We start from the raw sequence: 25,591 nt of genomic DNA on the forward strand, positions 1-25,591 counted from the left end.
TCAACGCTCCACCCTCCCAAATCCCCCCTCCTAGCCCCTGATCCAAGCCAAGGGCGAGCGTGTGGCGGCTATTAATACAGTGTGTGGACAGGTCCAATCACAATCAAGAGCCCGGCCGTCCCTTTCATGCTGTGCAGAAGACAATGGACAGGGGACTGTCAAGGGATGAGAGATGATACTAGTGGAAGAAGAGAGGTGGTTGAGATGATAAAGTAAAGTTGACTAAGTGCAGTGAGAAAGTGCAGTCTAGGATGTGCGAGTGCATGTGTGTTTGTGTGTGTGTGTGTGTGTGTGTGTGTGTATGTGTCTGGTTAATTAAACTGCAACGCCGAATTAAATGCCCTCAAAAGGTTGTGCAGCAGGCCCAGATTTGGCACTTTAATCGGCTTCACCTGTCACGAGCAGCAATAAATTTCATACGAAAAAGAAAGTGTGTGATTAAAAGCAGACATTAAGAGTAAGAGAGGGGAGATGGTGCTCTGGGAGAAGGGGATGGGGGGGGGGCGTAGGAGAGGAGGAGGAGGCGGAGGAGACTTGCTGTTGTGTAAGATCTTGGCGTGAGTTTGTTTGTGTGTGTGTGTGCCCGTGTGTGTGTGTGTGTGTGTGTGTGTGTGTGTGTGTGCGCAGACTGTCGGCAATAGAGAGCTGGGCAAGGACAATACGTAGCTGACTCCCTCAAGTGTAATTCATTCAAAATTGTGGTATGTGTGTGAGTGTGAGAGAGAGAGAGAGAGAGCAAGAGAAAGCATAGTGGGTGGGTGTGTGTGTGTGTGTGTGTGTGTGTGTGTGTGCGTTGGTGTGTCAGACGGTATTCCTGCTCGTCTCGCTCCTCCAGTTAAGTCAAATCAGAGGCAGTCACTGGCACACTGCGGTGGTCTCTCACTCTCTCCCTCTCTGACCGTCCTGCTCTGAAAGCATCAACCGCCTCCAGGTTCAGCACCCACAGGTAAGATACGATCACACGTCATCTTATTCTCAGGAAATGTAACTTTACACGCAACATTTCATTTTTTGCAGGCGTCTGCAATGATCTAACGCCGAAAACAAAAAAAGACACTTTCTGTAATTCTTTATCTCACAAGTCCTTTTGTTGAAAACCACCGATGTTGCCACGGGAACCCATACCCGTCAGCGAATTAAGGCAAAGGAGAAGAAGAAAGTGACATGTTAGATAAATTCACGGCTGCCGCCTGTTGTTGCTGTTTGTTCAACTTGTTCATGTGAAAGTCCTGTGTGCGCAGAGCCTTTTAAAAACAACTACTTAAGCTGCCGTGCAGCAGGGACGGGAAGAGTCCCGATCTGCAACAGGCACACTGTATACGAAGAGAGGGATGGAGATCGTGCCACAGTTTACTCTGACATGCCGGGCCTCGTATGCCTATTAATAACTGGACCCCACTCGCCCGACAAACGGTAGCTCTGCGCACTTTGAAAAATCCTCCCTGATGAAAAATGGAATAACCCAAGACAGACAGGAAGAAAAGGGGGAGAGAGTAAAGAAGGCAGGGTGGCTGCGGAATAACAGTGAAGGGTAACTGTAGAAAAGAACAGAACAACAGGTGAAATTGAATCGTCCGCTTTGCCATCGAGAGAGAGGGCTGTTGATATTGGAGATCGGACATGTTGCAGAGAGGGGAGATCTGCTGTGGACACTGCTCTTAAACCAAAAGTTATGTTTCACCTTTATCGTGGCTTATTTTCCCCAATAATGTTCCTAAATGTTATTTAACATTGTCTCAGGTTCTATGACAACTGTTATTGTTAGCACTACTGATACGTCAAAGTGCAGGGGGCGACGTGCATCACAGGAAATGAGTGGAAGGCTTCACAGGCAGAAGTCGGTGCTGGTTAATTGTATATGTCACATGAAAGCGCAGTTTTGTATCAGCAAAATGCAGGCATGGTTCCTGAAGTCAATATTTCTCCGACGGGACACTCTCATACTCTCTGTGTCACACACACACACACACACACACACACACACACACACACACACACACTTTCCTCTTACTGAACACACATGAGCAAAATGCATATTTTTGGTGTTTAAAAAAAAGAAAAAGAAATGGCAATAAACTGAAACGCGTGACACCGTTGGACCCGAAAGAGTTCCGTCAGCACTCAGTGAAGTTGCTGTTGGTCAAATTTCCTCTGAAGCTGAAGTGAGATGCAGGAGGCTGCTGCTGAGGTGCACTACGCTGCACACTCGAGCGGCTATATCAGAACTTGTAATGCAATTTTGAAACTGGCATGCGTTGATGTTGGGCATACGGCTGGTGAATTAGTATTCCTGTAAACTGTCTGACGACACAGGGAAGTGAAGGCTGAGTTTACAACAAAGGGAAGCGGCAGTTGTCGCCGAACACTCTGTTGACCTAAAGGACTAAAAGAGTGAACGGACACATGGTGGTGTGTTCCCAGTAAGATGAACCTCACTTTATAATGGGCCGATATAAATCATTAACTCCATCAACTAGACATTTTAGTGGCTCTCTCTCTGGGCAGCCAGATGGTGGTGCTCATGTCAGGTGCACGGGCCGAGGGCGGCCGCAGATAGCTCCGTTGATGGGAACTCAGTCCACCTCGGCTGGGACTTTCTCACTTTTCTAGATATAGCTTTTTTGGTGAAATCCCAGGAGGAGGTTGTTTTTTAGAATTATAGATATTGCCACTGCAGTGTCATTCAGAGGTCAGCCTCTGTGCCGCATAATAGCCCGTGTTCCTAAACGTGATTCCATTCATTGTGTTTGCAAATAGCGCAGGGCCTCACGTTCCCATTGTCTGGTCCCAAAAGGATGCAGCTCGCCCGCAGACCTTGTGGAGCTACTTCCTGTTTGTGGTCACTCAGGGTTTATGGCTGTCATTCAGTGATGTGCGAGCATATAGCTCACTGGACACAGCCCCACTTAATCGCCTGCTTCCGAGTCACACTCTGCCTGCGCCACCTCACCTTTTATTACGGGACTCACTTACATATATAGGCAGCAATAACTTGTTTCAGCCCTGTTTATATTCACTCCCGACACATGTCCCCTCGCCTGCAGCACGTCCCTCATGGAAAAACACTGGCGGTTTGAAATGCCATGCCTTCCGATAAAGGTAAAAAGGCGCGCAGTGTCGATTTTCTGCCATATTTCCATTTGTGGGCCAACAGACGGCCACTTAGGTACAAGAGTTTTCTGTCAAACAGTTTTCAAATCCTCAAATTGTGAAAACGATAGGTGTTTTGTTGCTCTCTTCTGTGTAGTTTACGTTTACAGTCGCATGCTGTTATAGTCGTTAGAGCCAGACAACCCTCGTACAGCAAATCTAGGCGATGACATCTGTGTTGGTACTCTACCCTACCTACAGTACAAGCACTACACTTGTGACTGTGCAGGAAACTCTCACAGATATTTCATTATTGTGTTGCCCTTGGCGTCCACACGTCTTCCACACTCAACAATCCCCACATCTGCAAGCGATGCAGTTGTTACCTTAGTGCGGGGAGGATTTTTTTTTTGTTGTTGTTTCAAAGAATTCATCCACTGAAAACTTGAGGAATGTGATGAGGAGATCTTTGACTTGGAGATAAAATACTTTAAAAATAGGGGCTCAGACTGTCCTAATGCCAACCAGAGGGCAGCAGGAATGCAGACGGGGAAGATTTTCTTTTCAAAAAGGCTTTCAATAAGAAGTCGTCAGAAGCTGTAACATCTATTGACTCGCTGGCACGTTTGACTTCATGATGCCGCTGAGCTGGACCGAGAGTATGAAGTGAGGATGCCACCTTGTGGCAAGACGCCCGCTCAGTTCACTGGCACTGGCGATTTACATTTCTACTCTTATGATATGAAAAACAATGATGCACAAAATAGCCAACTTCTCGCACTAAAAACAGCCCGAAAAATGTTTGGTCATATTTGATCATGTGATATTCGATAATATAATATTTGTTGAGTTCCAGGCATGTTTGGTTTCAATGTAACCACCAACATGTTATCATTTTATTGTTAAAAGGAACATAAGCTATCTTTGCTGCTATAGCAATAGTATGAGACTTATATTTACTTATTGTAAATATTATTACATCAGCTCCACTAATGATGCTGTTCTATTAAACCTAAAGGCTCCAAACAAATGAAATTCCCCCCCCCCCCCCCCCCCCCCTTCACATTCTGCTCATACAAATGGAGCAACAACGTCACACAAAAAAAACCTAGCCCTGAGGCAAATTTTCCGCAGCACGCAGGTTTTATTTTCTCACAGAGCAAAGTTTTCCGCCGAGCCGAAGCCCTGCTGTCCTGTTTGTTTAGGTGTGTGCTGATTAGAAGTTCTCATGCTGGGTACAGTGTATCGCTGCACACCGAGGGTTTGACAACGTGACAAGTCTTTTACAGGGACTGGTATCCTCAACCCTCTCGCTTACTTTTCCTTCCTGCTTCCCTCAGTTCCTCAGTTTTTAATGGCGTTGTTATCCACGCTCGCACTTTGCCATACAGTCTTCATTAACACAGGTCATAACACACGAGGCATAAAAGCTCACCTTCCGGGTGCTTACAGTCCACCCAGACGGACGGGCCACTTGATAAACACTGTACGGTTTTTAACTGTTGCCGTTCATTAGCGGAGAGGCGGTTTGAAGAAGATGGTCTGAATAATGATGCTTCAAAGTGCATTTTTTGGAATACTGAATAACATATCACATCTGTTTTTCATGGCTTCTTATTTTACAGAAATAACATAAAGCGTCAGGATGGCTTTAATGTGCGGGTCTTTAATGAGCTGGTGTAGGGTGAGCACGTTCATGAGCGCTCGTGTGGATTAGCGTTTATGGGCCATGCCAGCGGTAACGACGGCTCTTCTCCTAGACTGCCTGTGACATTTTTGTTGTGCTTTTTTTATAGGACTCGCGGAGGCCCCTCGCCCAAGGCCTGTATCAGTCACCGCAGACGCACCCTGCTGACAGGACCCTCTCTTTGAAACGTCCTAGGATCTGGCACTAAAAAGGAAAATGCAGAATATAACTGCTGCAGAGAAGGGTGGGATAGCTCTGACATGCGGCATGTCTGGAAGCCACAAGTTCATCTTCACCCTGATCCCCATCGTTTATGGCTGTAACTTTGTCATCGGCATTGTCGGGAACAGCATGGTGGTGGCTGTCATCTACTGTTACATGAAGCTCAAGACGGTGGCCAACATTTTTGTCCTCAACCTTGCTGTTTCGGACCTCACCTTCCTCATCACGCTGCCCATGTGGGCGACCTTCGCCGCCACAGGCTACCACTGGCCCTTTGGAGGCTTCCTGTGCAAGGCCAGTGCAGGGCTGGTGATCTTCAACCTCTACACCAGCATCTTCTTCCTCACAGCGCTCAGCATCGACCGGTACCTCGCCATCGTGCACCCGGTGCGATCACGCCGGTTTCGCACCGTGGTGTATGCACGAATCACGTGTGTTGTGATCTGGCTCTTTGCCTTTGTGCTAAGCGTGCCCACAGCGCTGACCCGGGATGTCCACAACATCACAGACTCCAACAACACAGTGTGTGGCATTCTGCACGCAAACATCGAAAATGCCATGAGGTTGAGAGAGCTCCTGCTGGCCATCAGCCTAATGAAAAGCTTGCTGGGCTTCCTGGTGCCCTTCATCATCATCATCACCTGTTACTGCCTCATCGGCCGAGCGCTGCTGGGGGGGGCGAGACTCATCCAGAAAAGCTCCCGCTCCCGGGAGGACGAGGTGCTGCGCATGCTCGCGGCAGCTGTCCTGGCATTCTTCCTGTGTTGGATGCCCCACCAGGTGTTCCATTTCATGCAGGTGCTCACCCAGCTGACAGTGGTGGAGAACTGCGCCATCCTGGACATCATCGACACCGCCATGCCCTTCACCATCTGCATCGCCTACTTCAACAGCTGTGTCAACCCCATTGTGTACGGCTTCGTGGGGCAGAACTTTCGCAAAAACCTACTGCGGCTGTTGCGCTGCTCACCAGGTGGACCCACTGGGCCTCACCCGAGCATCAGCTCCAAGATGAGCGCCCTGTCCTACCGTGCCTCAGAGGCGCTGAGTCTTACATCCAAGAGCAAGGCCTCTTCTGATGTAAAGTCATGAAAAAATTAAATATTAAAGAGGGTTCAAATCCACTCTCCCTGGTCTTTTGGTCTGAGGTTAAGAGTCCAGAGATGGAGACATTCCATGCTTTTAAAACCCCCAACTGTATTACTAAGCACTGAACCATGAGAAAGGCTGCAATGTTGTAATCATGTCATGTGAGTAAGTCACTCCCTTATACAATCTTCAGAATAATTATTTATGAACCATCACCACACACTCGCATGCTTGTCACGTTCATGCAGGCAAAAATTGTCAGTCAGTGTTGCAAAGTAAAAAAAAAATGTGACTACTGTATACTAACGGAGAAGTTCCCTGCTATCGAAAAGCTATTTGTGATTACAGTTCGCCTTTTTCCCACTATTTATATATAAGATATGCTTGTGCTGCAGGATTTTGCCATTATTATTTCACCATTATACCTTAAGGATGCGGTGCAGTGATGTATTGTTTAGTGATAACCACCAGTTATCAAAAAAAAGAGCCAGAGCTACAAAAAAAATCATAAACCATTCATGTTCCTCCCCACAAGAATTACATGGAACAATTGGATACGTGCAGCTAAAATTGGACATAATTTTTTTATCAGCTATCAACACATTTGATTTTCACAATTAGTGCCTGTATGCTATATAGAGTTGTCAAATGATGTGAAAATGTATAATAAGTGTTTCCATAACTGACTGTAATGATGTTTCCATGTAACACACTATATAAATAAGAGTGGTACACAAATAACTCCTTGTTGGGTGATCAATGTCAATATCTATGGTGGTTGTATTTGTGGTATATTTAAACATGTTGATAGATTTTTTTCTACTCTCTATGTGTACAGTTTGTGAATATATGAATAAAATGAAGGAGAAAAAAAAGTACAGGTCTAAGTTGATTTTTTTTTTTGGATTACCTGTGCGTTAAAAATTGTCAAGAAAATGTGTCCTAAAATAACTGATTATGAGGTTTAGAACGTTCTCCCAAAGCACCTCCAGCACCTATTAATCATTGACTGTGCATCATGCAGGGCCCTGGTTCTCCACGTAGCACCTAAAAATAACAGGTGCGCAAAACAGGGAGGATGCTTGACATTTGCTCCATCAGAGACGGGGATTGGCTGAGGGGACGCAGGTCGGGGTGTTATAAGTGCAGTCCGGGAGTGGCACCGGCGTTACTGCCGACATGAAGGTCCTCCTGCTCTTGGGATTGGTGGCTGTTGCCCTGGGTGACATCACTCGCTTTGAAGGGTAAACTTTTGCATCTTTGTCTAAGCAAAAAAAAAAAATACTGCAATTCTCTATAGAGACACTATAACTAATGATAAAATTTGCAGGACTGATTATGACTTATGACACCTGATGCTTTGCATCGTACCACTATAGGAAGGTGATGTGAACTAGTTAACCAAGTAAGGACTGTGAAAGCCAGCATTCTGTTTGTATGTAGTTAAATGTCAATATTTGTACACATTTCTAAACTGCAGCTGAGCGAGATGTTGACATATTTATGAAGCGTTGGTCTTCACAGGAAAAGGCAAAAACTTTGCTCAGAGGGGCTTCGGCGGTGTCGTGCGTTGTTGTCGACGTGGCCAATCAGCTGTTAGAAGGCTGTAACATTTATACTCGAACAATCCAATTTACAAGCAATTATTTATGGTAGTTCAGAGGTGGGCTTTAGCGTGGTCAAAAACAACAACAAAAGACGAGTTATTGAGTTTATGGAGTGTAGCTTGAAATTTGCCCCCTGTAATGTGAACCACAATTATTGTGTCTATTGTCCTGAATGTGTGATCCCTCCCTTTTTTTCCACCAGAGAGAAGGTCTTCCGTCTGAAGCCTGTGCTTGACGAGCATGTGACCGTCATTAAGGACCTGGCCAAGAGCATCGAGGTACCTATCTGCTTTCACACACACTCACACACACATCCCCACCTTAACAGCACTATCCTCGCTCACTGCAGGGCCTTCACTGGTGTGACAGTGGTGGGAATGGATAAACTACATTCTGCCAATTTGCTCAGTGTCTCTCCAGCTATTCAGTTATATCGTTCGATCAGATTATTCCTCCGGCATTTTCACACCTTATATTCCTTCATGAACAAGAATTTTTTTTCAGCTCGACAAACGAGAGTGCTCTATTTGGATTTCATATCCGAGTACCTCAACTTACTGAAGTGTTTGTCTTTGGCGCCATCTGCAGGTCGACTTCTGGAGGCCCGAGAGCCCTGAGCTGCTGACCATTGACATCGATGTGGACATCCGCGTGTCCGCCATCTACCTCGACATGCTGTACACCATCCTGCAGCAGAGTGACATGGAGCACGAGTAGGTCACACGACAAAGAAATACATAAACGTATAATCAACCAGCATGAAAGTAGAACATCTCAAAGTCCAAAGTTTTGTTCCCAGTTTACGTAAGATGTTTTGACACTGCTTCTACTGAATCCCTCTCCAGAGTCCTTATTGAGGATCTGCAGACTGCTGTCGAAGCCCAGGCTGACAGTGGGCCCACTCCCAGAACCCACAGCTACACCAAGTACAACAGCTGGGACAAAGTACGAGGCCAAAACATGATCGGTCACAACCTCAACTGCAATTGTTTTGTTATTTCTTATGTTGTTCTCATCTGTCCCTCTTTTGATCTCAGATCCAGTCCTGGATCGCTTCCGTTTCCTCCTCCAATCCCAATCTCATCAGTAGGCAGGTGATCGGAAACACCTACGAGGGACGCCCCATGAACGTTCTCAAGGTATTATTCCAGGACTTACACAGTGTTCTGTTTGTAACTCGTCGTATAATTCCATCTGACACGCGTTTCACTATGACCTTGAACAACTACAGCTCGGTAAGAAGTCCAGCTCCACAAAGCCCGCCATCTTCTTGGACTGCGGCATCCACGCCAGAGAGTGGATCTCCACTGCTTTCTGCCAGTGGTTTGTGAAGGAGGTAAAGGGGACAGGATACTTGGACAGGCATGCCAAGCATTTATAGAGGCCTCCACAGATTACAACACAGACCTCTTTCTTCCTCAGGCTCTGTCCACCTATGGCAGCGATTCTCAGATGACCAGCCTGCTCGACCAGATGGATGTTTTTGTTCTGCCAGTCTTTAATATTGATGGCTACGACTACACCCACAAGAGCGTATGTTGCAATTTTTATAGTTCGGCCTCGTGGAGACCATTCTGTATTGTGATCCTGAAGAATTTGTCGATTTGTTAAAGCACAAACGCGTTTGTTTTATCCACTTGGGAAACTTCAGAACAGGATGTGGAGGAAAACTCGTTCCAGGAGGTCTGGATCCAGCTGCATTGGAGCCGATCCCAACAGGAACTTCGACGCTGGCTGGTGCTGTAAGTCTAATATATACAAAGTTATATATTAAAACATTGCACTTGCATAAAGTCTGGGTGGGGGGCAAAAAAAGGGGGGAAATGATTAAAATCTGTGTTCCTAGTATCAGTCATACCCCCCCCCCAAAAAAACTTGGATCGTTAATTCCCCAAAATTCAAGTTTAAATCCGGGTAAACACTCACATTTTTCAAACTCAACTCCTCACATTTGTAGGTTTTCTGTCATAAATTTTCATTCTCAATCATAACCCTGATGAAAGTGCAAGACATCGAACATTTCCTCCAGGGCCACAGAAGACAGTATCAAAGTGTTTTCACAGACTGTGTGGTATTCTCTGTATCTACTGTGCGGCTTTCCGCTCATGCAATTTTAATTTCAGCCCTGGGAGCCTCCAGCAACCCCTGCAGCGACACCTTCTGTGGGTACACCCCTGAGTCTGAGATCGAGGTCAAGAATGTCGCAGAATTCATCCGCAGGAACAAGTCCATCATGAAGGCCTACATCACCATCCACTCCTACTCCCAGCTGCTGCTCTTCCCCTACTCCTACACCTACGAGCTGGCCGCAGATCACAGTGAGCTGGTGAGTCCTAATCGTATTCCATAAAGGACGACGAGTGCATTAGGCTAGGAAAAAAGATAGTGACTATGTTAACTCACATGTTCTGACTACATCATTATTCATCAGGACCGTGTCACATGCATCGCTACAGTGCGCAGCTATATATTGCCTTGTGGGAAATATTTACTTTACTTTACTATTTATTTCTGGAATGCAGTACCACTGGATTTACTGCATCAGAGAGATTTTAGATAAATCCAGCTCCTCATATTATAGTTGTCAGAGAAGTATTAAAGGTAAAAGTGGCATCTATATGGATTATTTTGACAGAAGATGGAAATCATTAATTTAATGCGTTACATATAAAGAAATTATATCCATTAGATACAGACTAGACCTGTGTAAAGCATGGAAAGTGTCTTCATCGTGGGGGGGGCATGTCCAGTAAGATGTGTGTAAACTTTCAGGACAAATTGTCTTAAATATGGTTATATGTTCAATATATGACATGAATATAATTGAAATATTAACACCTCAACACCACCGAGGTGTTTCCAAAAGCTGTAGCGGAAAAAATTCTGTCTCGTCTAACGGACACACTCGGCTGCTGCAAATCATTTCCTCCCTGCTCTCAGGCCTCACTCTCGTGGCTCTTTTACTTCTCACCGGGGGTGTCCAAGGGCGGCGTAGTTAACGCTCACACCCCTGCTCCAGCTCTCACACCAACTTAGGGCAGATCACATGCCTCCTCACTCGTAATTTACACCCTCTCCTGACACTTCGCAGAACAAATGAACTCCCGGGACGCGCCATAACTCATCTGTCCATCCAGAAATATCATTTCCTGCTCGTGCATTTCTCCGAGGGTTTCATTTCCTGCCGGAGCTCACCAAAGCTCTTTGCTATTCGCTGCGATATCTGTAAAATATGGTTTTGCTTGAGCCAGAGCAGTGGATGGTGAATGCTGCTGTTGGTCAACTCATTACACATAGGGGTTCAACAATACTTGGTCTGGTATGACCAGCAGCTTATGGTGGCTAATTGTAGCAAACATTAGATATTGCTGGGCTGTAAATTCAGGAGTACGTTTACTGTATATTTATATATATATATGAATATATCTTACCCTATTTTATATGGACAGAGAACTACTGATTTGCTTTTTAACAGATCAATTTTTTTGTCTCCTCGCCATATTGTAGCTGAAGGTTGCTGAGGGAGCATCTGCTGCCCTGCGTAGTCTGTACGGTACCCGCTACACCAGCGGACCTGGTGCTGCAACCATCTGTAAGTACAGCGAAAAGCATGGCCGCATTCCTCTCCACTGGGAAATACAGCATTGAAACGAATCTTGATAGTCTATTTTTACCCCTGATATTATGGATTCGGTTGCGTTCATGATACACAAACCCTTTTTTTTGCCTCCAGAGGCAACAAAAGGAAATAAGGAGCCAAAGTTATTCCCTGCGAACAAAGGATTTTTTTGGCCCCCTCAAGCAGCATTTGTATGAAAACACACCCAGACTGACCCAAGTCATCAGCATGTGATTCTCTGAATAATTCCCCTCTATTTATTTGCCCTCAGACCCTGCTGCTGGCGGCTCAGACGACTGGGCTTATGACCTGGGAGTGAAATATTCTTACACCTTCGAGTTGCGTGACACCGGTCGTTATGGCTTCCTGCTGCCCGAGTCTCAGATCAAGCCCACATGTGAGGAGACCATGCTGGCCGTCAAGTACATCGCCGCCTACGTGCAGAAGAACCTCTATTAAGGAGTCGAACTGCCAGGACCCCTGCCAACTCCGCTCCTCTGTACCAGCCCCCAGCCCCATCCAACCTCTCAGCCATCTCCAGGCCGTAGCCATGGATACGGGCACCACCCGCCATGTTTCCTCGCTGTGCTTGACAGAATGTCAAGATGAGTGCAAACAATAAAATCAATGATCCATCCCCACATGCTGAATCCATTTTTTAAATGTATATGACAGTATAATGTTTGCTGGAAAAAATAGTAATGTATAGTAACAATGCTTACACTTTGTACCCCATCACTAATAGGCCAGATAACAGCCCTGCTGCATTTATTGCAAATTATAATGATTTGCCATTAAAAAAAATTATAATAATATTTCATGGTCCAAGAAAGCACAGTGAGAGACTGAATTTTAACGAGGCAATGTGGCCCTGAACTAGTCTTTAAACAAGACAGTGCTCCGGGAAAACAAAGGGATCCACCAATTTACCCTGCTCCCGACTCTGAACCCAGGTTCAGAGTCAGGTGATCCCTGTTGTTCGGCTGGCTCCGTTCCCGTGCTGTGTGTTGGGGGCGGGTTGGGGTATCAGTCTTTTTTTGCAGCGTCTCCACTCTACAGAGCATCTGCTTGAGTGGAGAGAATAAAGGAGCCAAAGATCAGCGGGGAATCTTACTGCACTGGCACCGAGTCCTGAGGCAGAAGGTAGAAAAGGTGAACTTGGGTGACTTTACCCCTCCTCAGCATATTTGGTCATTTCTGGAAAAAAAAAAATCAGATAAGTTGAAAACTTTGTTAGCAATGTTCTTACAAATAACAATTGTATGTGCATTTAAAGTGCACTCAACTACTAACCACAATTAAATGTAAACATAAACACTCTCCTCGGTATTAGACCAGTCTCCAAAAGTACCAGTACACTTTTTGGTCTGATCATGTATTCAAGGGCTCTACTGAGACGACTAAAATAAATAAAGCACCGTTTGTGTAACACAGTAAGAAGAAGAAGAAGACCGGTGGCTGCTGCCACAACTGCCCCCTGTTCGTCCGGGTCGGTCCCCTTCCTGCTGTTCGGTCTCTCCCACAAGATGGCGACAAAACGCACAGACCTAAAAATATTGGAACATCTTGTTCCCGCTGTCAGCGACTTACAGCATTGTCGTCACAACCTCTATATTGTCATATTGCATATTTATGACCGGTCAAGGTCGCACGATGATGTCCTGGGATTTATTTATTTTTTAAAAGAGGAAGAAAAAAAAAAAAAGATGTCTGACTCAACATAAGTTTTTTCCACTTTTTTCCCCCTCTGTCCGCCCTTGAGAACGCCTGTATTAAAATGTAACTTTGCAAAGCGCAGTGAGAGAAGAATAACAGGCATGTTGAGAGACTTGGTGATGAGTTGAACCCCCTGACCAGCTGCGGGTGGGAGGGGGCGTGGAGGAGGTCCCGCGCGGGGGAGACAAGGTGGGTGTGTGGGGACCGAGTCACGTGACGCGGCGCCCGGGCCGCTGTCACTCCGGTATAAATGTACCTCTGTGGATCTCGGTCAGCCCTTTTCTCTGCACGCACCGAGCCCCCCGAGGCCAGGCTACACCGCTTCGGCTCCCTCTCCTCCTTCTTCTTCTTCTTCGTCGTCGTCAGTCATGGCTGGTACGTAAGAAACACTTCTTTGACACTTTGGAAACTTTCCCAAAACGTCGACACTTGCCCGAGCGTCGCGTCGCGTCGCGTCGCCGCCGAGCAGCTGCACGTGCGCCAAACCGTAACTCGTCGGTGAAGTTCTTCGAAGTTTGCAAGTCTTTGACAGGAGATAATATCAATATCTGCCGTGAACATGTCAGCGTGTCGCTGTTGCCGGTCGGTTAACAATGTTTCCCCCCCCCCCCCTCGGGTGAGCAAGAGTGGCGCCGTGTACGAGCACGTTCCGTCTCCATCTTCATCTTCTCCGTCATATTCACACGCTCATGTCTCAAACGTGGGTCACCATGGAAGAAGTGCGTGTAATAATGGACACTACAGTGACTTGTCATTTGACCACTAGTTGGTCTTTCTGCGTGGTCCTTTTGCACTTTTGAATGTAGAGGGGGGAAAAATACTGCCTTGCCATATCTCATGTCTACCTGTTATCAGTTTCAAAACTGTGTGTGTGTGTGTGTGTGTGTGTGTGTGTGTGTCTCTCGAATGTAGAGGGGGGAAAAATACTGCCTTGTCATATCTCATGTCTACCTGTTATCTGTTTCAAAACTGTGTGTGAGGGTGAGTGAGAGAATCCTTTCCAGGCCCCTGGACCTTAGTTCGAGCAACCACTGTGCCTGCTGTACAGTTTGTCACGATTTCTTTCAAAGTTACTCTTGTGTTAAATGCTGAAAGAAAGCCCACAGCACTTGGTTGTACCAATGGGAAAGGGGGCGTGAGGGGGAGAGTAGGTGTGGCAGAGAGATGCAACATGTTTTGCTGCCAGGCAAAAAAAAAAAATCACAGAAACACTGTGTACATTTTATACTCGCTGTCGTCACTTTGCCCAGTGCAGTTAGGCCCGGGGTGTTAAATCCACACGGGATTCATGTTGGGCCACATGTGAGGCACACACACACACACACACACACACACACACACACACACACACACACACACACACACACACACTCAGTGTCCCCTGCTGCACCGTTGATTTCATCATCCCAGTTTATATGTCCTCTCACAGGGAAGTCATTGTTCTCTGACTGGACTTGGCAGGTAGCGGACAGATTTTTCCTTTCTGCCATGAGGAGGAGGAGGAGGAGGAGGTGGTGGTGGTGGTGGTGGTGGCACAGTGTAGGCACCACACTGCAAATAAAATTCACCTTTTTTATGATCTGGTACGCAGTGCTAAACTGTTCGTTTTTTCAAAAAGACAGAAATCCTTGCATGATGCCAAACTATATTGCCTACGTTGTTGTTTTTCCAAAGCAATTGAAGTGACGGCTGTCTTAAGGCTCGTGGATTGATCAAAACATAAAGTTCCCAGTTGTTTTAGGTTGTTTCAGACTTTAAATGTTCCACCCACAGATTCTTGTACCTGAAGAAGGGAAACAGCTTTTGCTGTCACACTTTGCTTATTAATCTTGCAGATACCTGGCCAGGCATAAAAGATGTGGCGTCATGCCGAGAAAATTTAAGCGGATATCAGAATCGCTGAAAACATTTAAACTATTAAAAAAAATCAATGTCAAACTTGCGAGTTTGTTTGATTTAACATTTATCCCCATATGCTTTATCTCAGCGAGGGCTCACTGGTTTGCCTTGCTACTGGCATTATTGGACATGTGTACTGTACTGATTAAGTGAAGTTGTTGCCTAGGCAAATCCAAAATAAAGGAAAGTACACAGAATATCAGCAAGTGTGTACTAGACAAAGTTAGACGATATTTAATCAGGCCATAAAGATGAGACCTACTTTGAATAATATAGTTTGCATAAATCTAAAGTTTAGCTGCAAACACATCAGGTTTTGTCCAATTAAAAAAAATAAAAAATGAAGTAAATGATGTTACCTCATCCCACAAATTTTTAACATCACTTATCATTGATACTTATATGCAAGGGTAGATTCGTCCCTGCTGAACTTTTTCTCCTGTTTCTTTCCTCCACAGATCAGGCTTTTGTGACGTTGGCTACCCATGACAACTATGCTCGGGGAGCCATGGTTTTGGGGAAGTCCCTGCGCAACCACAACACATCCAAGAAGCTGGTGGCTCTCATTGGTCCACAGGTGTCGGAGCCGTGCCAGTAAGAAACCTCCCTACGGCGGCGTTTTTTTTGGCGGGGGGGGGGGTATTTTTGAACTCTGCACCGCTCCTGTCAGTTTTTTTCCAGCGGGATACATTTTCATAGTGTTGTGAATCATCAGGTCTGTGCTGAGGAAGATCTACGACGAGGTGAGGCCGGTGGACGTGCTGGACAGTGGCGACACGGCGCACCTGGCCATGATGAAGAGGCCCGACCTGGGCGTCACCCTCACCAAACTCCACTGCTGGACCCTCACGCACTACTCCAAATGTGTCTTCATGGATGCAGACACACTGGTGAGACTAAAATGAGCAGTTTTTTCTTCAGCAGAAAAACTTCCAACATGCTGTACCTTTATTATTGTATGCCTAATCATAGGTGTGTGTGAAAAAGATTGTCTGTCTGCATCCGTAGGTTCTGTCAAATATAGATGAACTGTTTGACAGAGAAGAATTATCAGCCGCTCCTGACCCCGGATGGCCTGACTGCTTTAACTCCGGGGTGTTTGTGTTTTGTCCCTCGATGGAGACGTATGGCAAACTGCTTCAGTACTGCACGGAACATGGCAGCTTTGACGGTAAGCTTACACGTGGGAGCCACCCACTTCTCACAATGTCGTGCTCTTAAGTCAATCAAAAGACAAGAGTTATTTATCAAGGGAAATGTTCATCGTTATATTCCCAGCTTCTAAAGTGTGAGATTTGTTGCTTTTCTATTTTATCAGGCCTCCAAGCCGGCGACAGCCGTGGCCGGAGACGTTACAGTATGTTATCGGGTTGTCCGTCAGTCCGTCTGTCCGCCTGTCCCGTTTCTTGTGATATCCAGGAACACCTGGAAGGAATTACATTACACCCAACACACAAACGTCCACTCGGACACGAGGATGAACTGATTTAGAATTTGATGGTTCAAAGTTCGAGGTCACTGTGACCTCACAAAGCATGTTTTTAGCTTTAACCAACGGTGATTATGACTCAATTTAACACAAATGTCTAATCGGATAAAATGATGAGATAAAAAATGTTTTAATGTCTCACAGGTCAACTTCATTGGCCATATTAATTGCCATTACTCAGGAACAGATGCAGACACTGCGGTTCCTGCGTCTTGCCTGGTCGGTGGAGTCATACTGTACGACCACAAGGTGGTAATTTCAGTGTCCGTATAATGAAATACCTTTTGGGTTTTGGATTTAATTGGATAAAACAAACCATTGGACCACGTCACTTTGGGTTCAGAGAACTTGGAATGAGCATAGTGTTTCCCTTTATTTGAAATTTTACAGACATTTAAGAATACTTTCACTTTATCATTAGTTTTATCAATAATAATTAGAAATAAATTATGTAAAGGAATATTTTGACAAATTCAGTTATGCTTTGCTTTCCTTAGATTAGTTAATGACATTAATACTTGCAACTCTTGGTTCAACCAACTGTTGTTTTTCCTCTTCAGTATTTGCTCGAAAAAGATAAGATGTCACATGTAGGGGGGGTGATGGTACTTTTTTTTTCATGTTCTTCACCCAGTCTTTCTACTTAGCTAGACTACCCATAATACCCTGACCGTAGCTTCATATTTAACAGACAGATGAGAATAATTTCCACAAATATTCCCCAACTATCCCCTTTAAGTCAACAACACAAGATATCGTTATTCATACCTGTTGGTAGACGAAATGAATTGGTGTCCTTTTTTTAGTTCCCCTCAAAATACACATTTCATGTCATTGCCAAATGTATCACAAGAAAGAATTTAGTACGTGTCAAGAGTTTCTGGTTTACCACTCGGCTGAGTTTGGATTCCACTGGTCTTTTTTCAGTCATACTCAAACATTCAGGCTTTGAACTGTTTGGGCTAACACTGTGTTCTTGGTAACATGATGTTAAACTTAACTTGTTTATCTTTTTGCTGTAAAGTAATGCCTTTGTTGAGCCCGGTGCCTGGACACAAGGCCCCCCCCCTGTCACAGACCAACCAGTTCTGCTGAGTTATTCTCAGGGGCTCGCCGGAGTGGGGTGGGGTGGAGGTTGAATTTGAGAGGGCCTGTTTTGCTCCGAGCACTGGTTGACATTCAGCAGCTCCTCTCTGTGAGGCACGACGTACTGTGACTAGATTGCGGTCATCGTTTTGCCTTCTTCACATGTCTTGTCTCTGCTGAAAATATCGTTGGTGCACATTTTTTGGGGGGGATGTGGTTCCCATATTCTGCAGATTTATCAACGTTTTACCCGGAAAAGTTGCAGTTGTTATATGAACATTACATAAAACGGCTGGATTCCTAAAACTTGAATCAGCCTAAGAAAACAACAGAAATGAACACCATTCCAAAGTTATCCAGTAAACATTTAACCATGATGCAGCATTCGATGCTCAAGTATACAATTACATATGGCCAAGAATGACCTACATGCAATCACACTTTTGTTTCTTTTGATAACTTAAGACCAGCTTTGATATGGCCCTTAAAAAAATCTGGTGTGTTGTTTGGGATCAAAACAAACTCCTGGTTTCCTCGGGGTGTTTTTGGCCTCACGAATCCCTCCACAATGAAACAGCTGTGGAATAACCAAAACAAGATGGAGCTTCTAGTTAAGCTCTGAAAAGCCGGGGCTTGTCTTTCGGTAACAGCGAACTAGATGGCGAACTGTTATCCCTAGTGATATCGTGAGAGAGAGATTCCACCAGGGCCAGTTGGGCGAAAAAACAATTAGTTTGCTGAATAGTGGCCAATGCTTTGAATCACCGCTCATTCTGTCTGCCACAAAGTGCTAGTTGCCAAGGATTTTTGCATTCACAGTCACAGACTGTGTCACAGATGAGTCATTATTGTCTTAATTTTTCACAGGAAGGAGTTCTCTTTGTCAACAATGGTTCATGTCATTTTATTAGTTATTCATATTCAATATTCCAGTGTGATGCCAGCGTCTTTGAGCCTGATGGTATGCTAATGAGTAACGTTGTCTTATTTATAGACACGGATGGTCTTTTCATGTGCACTGGAGCATGAGTTGAGCTGCTCTGACCTTTAGCATTTTAGTTCGGCTCCGCTATAAGGAATACAGTACATGATGTACATGGGCACATCACCATCTCGTCTTTTCACAGCTCATTGAGGCAACTGAAAAAATATTAAAAAGACGACAGCAACAAAATGCTTTCCATGCTTTTCTGCATCTGCGTTTCCACCGCTTTCTACTGCCAAGACAGACTAGCCTAGTTAGACGCACATTCTAGCTGAATCCCCGCAAAATGAAGATACTCTGCCCCCGTCAGAGGTTTTCAAATCCCCAGCGGAGGTCGTGGCTTTGGACAAAGAGCAGCGATGTGTGTTATTTTTAAGCTGCAGCACTCTGTGGTTACCAGGGAGCACAGTCCTGTGCTTGTCAGGAGCCACACGTGAAAGCTCCATTAATGACGCAAATCTCACCGTGCGCCTGTGCCAGTCCATAGACGTACTATACGACTGGTATGAGAAGCAATTTATCATGAAGGAGGTTGTGGTTCACCAGCTTGGGTCATATCTTGACAGTTTTCTGGTTGGTCAGTGAAAGACTTGATGGCCTAACAGGCCTATTCACTTGAATAATTCAGTTCTGATCTGGTTGTATTCTCCAAGTATAACTGCCCTACTTATCAACAAAAAATTCCCTGCACCCCGAACTGTCCTGAGTACCGTGTTTAGATAATCCACCTCCATGTCGAGGCTCGACCCACTTCTAAACTAGCCGAATTGAGCGAGGGTGAGTGCGAGTGCAATGCCCAGCCCTCCAACCAGGTGTCTAGGACCAGAGGCAACTCGAGTGCCAACTTGATAAACAAGTGTAGCCCAAAGGGCGGTGTTGATTCACATCACCAGCACAAAGGGAGACGAGAAGTTCCACATGCTTGTGTCTAGTTGTATTATTCAAAGTTGACTAGTCAGGAATAGAGCCGATCAATCGTTTAAATACCTGAGTTTCAGTACTGATTCTGAAATGATAATTTTGTGACGCCCTACTTTGAGGAAATTTTTTATTTAGGAACAACCTTTTTTATATAATAAAAGAAGATGATCTACATGGTAAATGTTGTCAAAACACAAGCAACTGAACTTGAAGTAAAAATTGTTAAAATGAATGTCTGATCAAAGAACACGTAACTAAGAGTTTGAATCTGAGTACACACACACACACACACACACACACACACACACACACACACACACACACACACACACACACACACACACACACACACACAAAATCTGTGGCATTCTAGTGTTTGGTCCTGTAATTGCAGAGCGTTACAGACACATGAAGAATGTAGGCTCAGTGTTCATCCTTTGCAGAGGTGTTTTACCAGGTTCAGTGGATCACTTGCCTGCATGAATTTTATTTTAATGGTGCTTTAATTAAGTAAAGCACCATTCATAAAGATGAAGTTTAAGTCTTCATCAAGATCTATGCATCATTCCCTGGGAAATCAATGATGAGGATGAAGAAATCCTTTAAAACTGAAGCACGGGACATTTGTGCGGCAACAGAATATCCGAGTGCAAACGAGCAGATTGAACAGGTGCAGAGTAAATGAGATTGCGAGTCGTGACTCTTTGAGAGAAGCGAGTGTTGAGGGAAAATATTACACAATCTGAACGTGAATGAAGAAATAATGCTCTAAAAATAAAAAGATCACACCATCCATACTCGTCTGGACTGAAGGCCAATGTATGAAGACCAACGTGAGTGGAAAGACTCAATCTGGGCACTGGAGGTGTGAATATCATCTGACCACACGCTTTCAATGAGGCCATCCAGTCATACGCTGAACCTATCAAATCATTTCATAAGCTAAGGTTGCTGTTTACACTACGACAGCAGTTTCTCACAGTATTCCACACTACTAATGCAAATAAATCAGAGATAGAAGCACTTCCACTCTCTTTTGTCTTTTCATTGACACGTACCTAACGCTTTCTATTCCTGAAAAGCTTCTTTTTTTTATGGCCTTCAGAGTGAATTTTCAAACATAATCTTACACTGCTGTTAACAAAATCCTGCATAAGTCTGAAAGCCTCATCTATGGCTCTATATCTGATTTAACCGATTCAATGTTTCTGAATCAAAGCTAATGTGCTGTGTGTGATCAACACTGTATTGCTGTCTTGCATAAATTAAAGAAGAAATTGAGCTGGTAATGATGGATATGCCACTGGATGAAAATCCAGCCTTATATAAAAAGATGTTTAAGATCCATGTAATGATGATGAAGAATTGGGATTGTAAAAACTTAACCAGCCTGATTTGTTAACCTATAAATGAAAGAATTTTCCGAAAACTGCACATATTACTTAGTAGTTGGTAGTAAAATATGTCTATTTCAATTTTCTTCTTTTTTCATTCACCTTCTCTGTTTCAGGTGGAGACCAAGGTGTTTTGAATGGCTTCTTCAGCAACTGGGCAACAGCTGACATATCGAAGCACCTCCCTTTCATCTACAACCTCAGCAGCATAGCAATCTACACTTACCTTCCAGCATTCAAACAGTAAGAGTCAGACTTCAGAAAGACATTCACTGTGGTCAGGGGTGTGGATTCAAACGTCTCTACAGTTCAAGCTACTTATGCGTGTACTATCCAAAAAGAGAAAGCACTTGTACTTTACCACAGCAGAGAGCCTAGTGTATGGGACGCAAAGCCGAGGTGTAAGCAGACACTCAATCACATGAGCGTGTCGTTACATCGTGACATGACATCAGGTTACAGGCGAGATGAGCAGCAAGATTCCAGCGGCTCTGCCCGAGAGTCTGCCGGCCAGGCCTCGTCTCTCCGGGTTGGATGTCCACTCCCAACAGCTGATACCAGATGCTAAAAATAGAGCGGTTTATTTAAAGGCCTTTTATGTTCGCCTCTTGGACTTGTCATTGTGCATTGCGTCTTAAGCTCCCACTCCCCTCCTCCCTTCCCTCTGCCTCTAAAACTCTCCTCATCGAAACAATCCTCATCAACAGGCTTTTTGGTTTTGGCATCTCCTGGCAACCAAATCAGATGATCAACATGTATTTAGTTGTCAGAGCAAGCACTCCGAGGACTGATGAACACCGCGAAACAAATCCAACATGGTTAGATTCGGGTTTATTTATGTTCCCAAACATGCACGACCATATCTGCGGAGGTCGTTCCTGAAGACACAATTAGATATAATACGTTCGGATATCACAGAAACGACATGAAGTTTTCCAGAGCTAAATATTTTCATAGCCCTTCTAAATTTCAGTACAAGTTTCAGACAAACTCACAATTGTGGTACTCAAATGAAAAACTTTATACACTAAATTGAACCATACAAAAAAGAGAAGACATTTTAATCCTTGTTTATTACATCGCTCATTTCAGATTTGGTAGCAGCGCCAAAGTTGTCCACTTCCTGGGGAAGACCAAGCCGTGGAGTTACACCTTTGACATCACAGCCAAACGGATCACCGGGAGTGTGCCGGAGGCCTCCACACACTCCACTTTCCTCCTGGACTGGTGGACCCTGTACTCCAGCGCCGTGGTGCCAATGCTGCATGAGCATTACGGAGAGCAGCCGTTTCACTCCGGATGCGTGGAGGTGAATAAACCTGCGTCCCTTCAGTTACAACTGCCGACGTTCTGAGTTAAATCACCTCATGGTGTAGCTTGGGAAAAAAAACTTCACTATAGCTTAAACATGTTGTCATAGTCAGACGTCAACGGAAACGCTGAGCCAAGTCAGTCAGCTTCGTTATGGATTTCCAATGTGCAACATAACCAACTTTTTACATCTTACAGTTGGGTCGACTGTCACTCATCAAGATTCTCCAGTATTCATATACACACTTGTGTTTAGTTGTCACGTGTGTTTGTTTTGCTTTTCACCTCCCTTTGATTCTGCTCTGATCCTTGATGATATACCTATTTTCTGTCTTCCTATTTATCTCAAAAAGTCCCGGTGTTGTGACACGGTCACTTTTGAGAGTGTACAGGTATGGTGATATTATTTTGTTTTCTTTTACAGCTTAGCAGTCAATAGCAGTTTGTTGGCACCTGGTTTAATGCTACAAATGCTCTTCCTCTAAACTCCAAAGCTTCTGCGTGTGTTTGCCTGTGGCCATTAATTTAAGAAAAACAAAGCTACGTATGGCAAGTTCAGTGCTTTCAAAAAGCAATGAGCGCAAAAAGGATTGTGTTCTCTGCAGCTCTGTCTTTTTCTGCTCTCTTCCGCTGAGTCACCGTTGTGTATAATTTTCATTTCTCAGGATGAAGGCCACTCCTCACATGCACAAGTGTCGTCCCAACCGGAGCTGTCCTCGGTGGAACGCAAGGAGAAATGGGAGCAAGGTCAGGCCGACTACATGGGAATGGACTCGTTTGACAATATCAAGAGGAAGCTTGACTCTTTTCTCAAATGAAGGGAGCGTGAGGCGGGACGTCAACAGAGCACTTTGCTGTCTAACACACTCACCACGTCTTTTCAAGAAAATACTGTAAAACACGTCACATTTTTCCCTTCTTACCTGTCCTCAACTAAAAATGAGTTGAGTCTCTCCGTACACCAGCAATAAACTCTCCGTACTTCTAAGACGGAGCCATTTAAATATCACCAATGGCTTTAATTGTCTTTGTAAGATTCATTGAGTTTGTTCTGCTACAGTGGAAGGAAAATACGGATAACATAACATGTATTTTTGTCTTTGCATCAACTGGAGTTGAACTGGGCCTCATGTCCTGTTACTAAGTGTCGCAGTCACTTGCATGTACATTCTGTTTTTTTCTTTCTTTTTCTTTTTTACGATACCGTCATCTAGCAGTGATACCTAACTTAATTCCTCTTGCATTTAAATTGAGCTGTCTCAGTTTAACATGGCTATAAAAACATGTTTACAGCACTCGTTAACGCTCATTTACAGTAGGAGCCATATAGATACTAGATCCTTAGTGTCTTGCTCTCTCTGCTGCCTCCTATCTGCTCTCGGCTAGAAGTTTTGTTCGATGGTCGGTTAGGTTTTTAACTTAATTGGGTGTTACTTGACCAGGATGTTGACTGTACCACAAGATCTTTCATCTGGAAGTATTAAAAACTTGAAAAGTTTTGGATTTGCTCGGGTGCTTTTTCTTCAACATCTGGGGTATGTTAATTGGTGTGTGCACGTGTGTGAAATAAGGTTATAAGGATTTAGAGACAGTATTTATACTGCGCTTCTCTAGTCCTATAAACCATCCAGTGATTTATAATACACACACATTTATACACTGCGGACTGGAGGAACTGGGGAATCGAACCATCAACTTCTGGTAAGTGGACAACCCCTTCGAACTTCTGTGCCACAGCCAGAATACAGAATTGACACTTTCACAGCAAGGGGCCAACTCTGAGGCTGAGAAATGAAGCCTATGCGGAAGTGCTATAAACTGCAGTTCACTAGATGCCCGCTTGAGGCTGGCTGCAGAAAGGAGCAAATCCCCATAGAGCCCCATGTTAAAATGTCCAACTGTACAGTATAATTAAACATGTTTAAAGCCTGGTTCAAAAAACGGTTTTGGTCCCAATGGCTAATTGTGAATTTTTTTATAACTCCCATTGATATTATATTAAGGTTTGAAATTCTGCATAATTAGGGGCGTGGAAACTTGATTGACAGGTGACGCCGCTGTTTGCTTGTCGCTCTGGCAGCTAGCCGCTGGCAGCTAGCTGTAACTAGAGCTAATCCCCGGTCAGTGAACGGGACTTCTCGACCGCCGTGCCGGAGGCTTGCAGAGAACATTTCCAGCTACTACCGGATGAATAATCCGCCTGCTCTGCGGTCAGTCGTCCCAACAGAGAAGTCCAAGAAGCTTGTACTCCTGTTGTTTCGGTAAGTTAAATGATGGTGTTGTTCTGTGTTTGCAGTCATTAGCAGGTGTCGGTGTCTGCGCTCGGTACCTGCTTGTTAGCTTAGCGCGCTAAAGCGCTCATCGGCCAGCTAGCCTGGGGTTAGCCTCGAGCGGGACTCAGGCTCTGCTGACGAGGCGAGCGGGACCAACACGACATGACACGACATGAGCCGGTAAAGGGTGTGGATGGTAAATATGGTCCACCACGTTAAATACGAGCAATGCACTGTTAACGTGACATTAATGCAACTGTCAAGGCACATTAAAGCTGCAGTCGGTAGGATGGAGAGAAGTGTGGACATAGTCTCAGAATTCAAAATCCAACGACTCCCCCTCCCTCTCCGCTGCACCTCGGTTCCTCCCCCACAGCTCCTCCCAGCCCTCCGTGCCCGTGCACGCTACCGTGGCAACCGAAGCCAGGCAAGGTACGTAACATGACCTTCCCACCGGTAAGAAGCTAACCTGAAGCTAACACGGACTACTTTCCACATTGATTAGACTATAAGACGTGTTTTTAGTTATCGTTGCCTCACGTAATTACCTGTGACTTTTTGTGAAAATAACATCGTCAGTGTTTTTGAAGAGGGCGACCTTAAATCAGTTTATATAAGCTTGTGTACGTACCTAGCATTAGTTAGCACGTTAGCTACTGCAGTGTTACATGGTATGCCTGTAAATTAACAGTTTATCTTCACATACATAATTTGTTGCTTTGCAAGATGACTGACGCTTATATCTATATTTTATAACATTATTAGAGCTTTGAGACTGGTACACTGGACTCCGAAGAGGAAGTGAACATGGCTGCTTCGAGCAGTCGAGCGAGGAGAAGAGGGAGTCGCATGCGAGGCGCACCGGGCAGCGGCTCTGGGAGACGGGGCAGAGGTCGGCGTGTTGGCCCCACACCCGAGGACCTGGGAGCCGAAGACACAGATGATCTCCATGTGATCAGCCAGTTGGTCCCTGCAGCGTGAACTGGTTTCATCCCAAGATGGTTTAGCTTCAGACTGTGCTATATGTAAATACTGTGCTCTGCAATATATTTTTTTCATTTAATGTATTTATTTCAAAGTTACATTTTAATATTTATGTAACCTCAGTATTTGCTTTGCAATAAAGTGTATTTTGAAAGTGATTGGTTTCTCATTGCATAAATATACAACAATGTGAAGATTACTTACTTCTATCAATATACC

General features: G+C 44.7%; 3 protein-coding genes across 4 annotated transcripts; all 3 read left to right on the top strand.

Moving 5' to 3' along the window:
* Positions 1-647: 647 nt before the first annotated feature.
* agtr1b (angiotensin II receptor, type 1b) lies at positions 648-6,966 on the top strand. The gene is made up of 2 exons (XM_035619452.2): positions 648-946; positions 4,887-6,966. The coding sequence occupies exon 2, from the start codon at positions 4,994-4,996 to the stop codon at positions 6,089-6,091; it is 1,098 nt and encodes a 365-aa protein (XP_035475345.1). The 5' UTR covers positions 648-946; positions 4,887-4,993; the 3' UTR covers positions 6,092-6,966.
* Positions 6,967-7,174: 208 nt separating this feature from the next.
* On the top strand, positions 7,175-11,955 carry cpb1 (carboxypeptidase B1 (tissue)). The gene is made up of 11 exons (XM_035619451.2): positions 7,175-7,332; positions 7,898-7,973; positions 8,284-8,408; positions 8,541-8,640; positions 8,733-8,834; positions 8,927-9,031; positions 9,118-9,228; positions 9,347-9,437; positions 9,819-10,021; positions 11,203-11,287; positions 11,586-11,955. Exons 1-11 carry the CDS (start codon positions 7,268-7,270, stop codon positions 11,771-11,773), a joined length of 1,251 nt encoding a protein of 416 aa, XP_035475344.2. The 5' UTR covers positions 7,175-7,267; the 3' UTR covers positions 11,774-11,955.
* A 1,287-nt stretch (positions 11,956-13,242) lies between these two features.
* Positions 13,243-23,613, top strand: gyg1b (glycogenin 1b). Of its 2 annotated transcripts, XM_035619650.2 has the most exons (8): positions 13,243-13,405; positions 15,388-15,523; positions 15,645-15,819; positions 15,938-16,100; positions 20,921-21,047; positions 21,897-22,113; positions 22,469-22,507; positions 22,781-23,613. In XM_035619650.2, the coding sequence occupies exons 1-8, from the start codon at positions 13,399-13,401 to the stop codon at positions 22,931-22,933; spliced, it is 1,017 nt and encodes a 338-aa protein (XP_035475543.1). In that variant the 5' UTR covers positions 13,243-13,398; the 3' UTR covers positions 22,934-23,613. The 2 variants fall into 2 exon arrangements, with proteins under 2 accessions (XP_035475543.1, XP_035475544.1); XM_035619651.2 differs by lacking the exon at positions 22,469-22,507 and having other exon boundaries at positions 13,245-13,405.
* Positions 23,614-25,591: the final 1,978 nt, after the last annotated feature.

The sequence above is a fragment of the Scophthalmus maximus genome, chromosome 21 (genome assembly GCF_022379125.1).
Source record: "Scophthalmus maximus strain ysfricsl-2021 chromosome 21, ASM2237912v1, whole genome shotgun sequence".
NCBI lineage: Eukaryota > Metazoa > Chordata > Actinopteri > Pleuronectiformes > Scophthalmidae > Scophthalmus > Scophthalmus maximus.

Coding starts and splice junctions, on each gene's coding strand:
- agtr1b (XM_035619452.2), top strand. CDS start 4,994: ATGCAGAATATAACTGCTGCAGAGAAGGGTGGGATAGCTCTGACATGC.
- cpb1 (XM_035619451.2), top strand. CDS start 7,268: ATGAAGGTCCTCCTGCTCTTGGGATTGGTGGCTGTTGCCCTGGGTGAC. Junction 7,974..8,283: donor ACCTGGCCAAGAGCATCGAG/GTACCTATCTGC, acceptor CGCCATCTGCAG/GTCGACTTCTGGAGGCCCGA. Junction 9,438..9,818: donor CTTCGACGCTGGCTGGTGCT/GTAAGTCTAATA, acceptor TTTTAATTTCAG/CCCTGGGAGCCTCCAGCAAC.
- gyg1b (XM_035619650.2), top strand. Junction 21,048..21,896: donor TACCTTCCAGCATTCAAACA/GTAAGAGTCAGA, acceptor CGCTCATTTCAG/ATTTGGTAGCAGCGCCAAAG. Junction 22,508..22,780: donor TCACTTTTGAGAGTGTACAG/GTATGGTGATAT, acceptor TTCATTTCTCAG/GATGAAGGCCACTCCTCACA.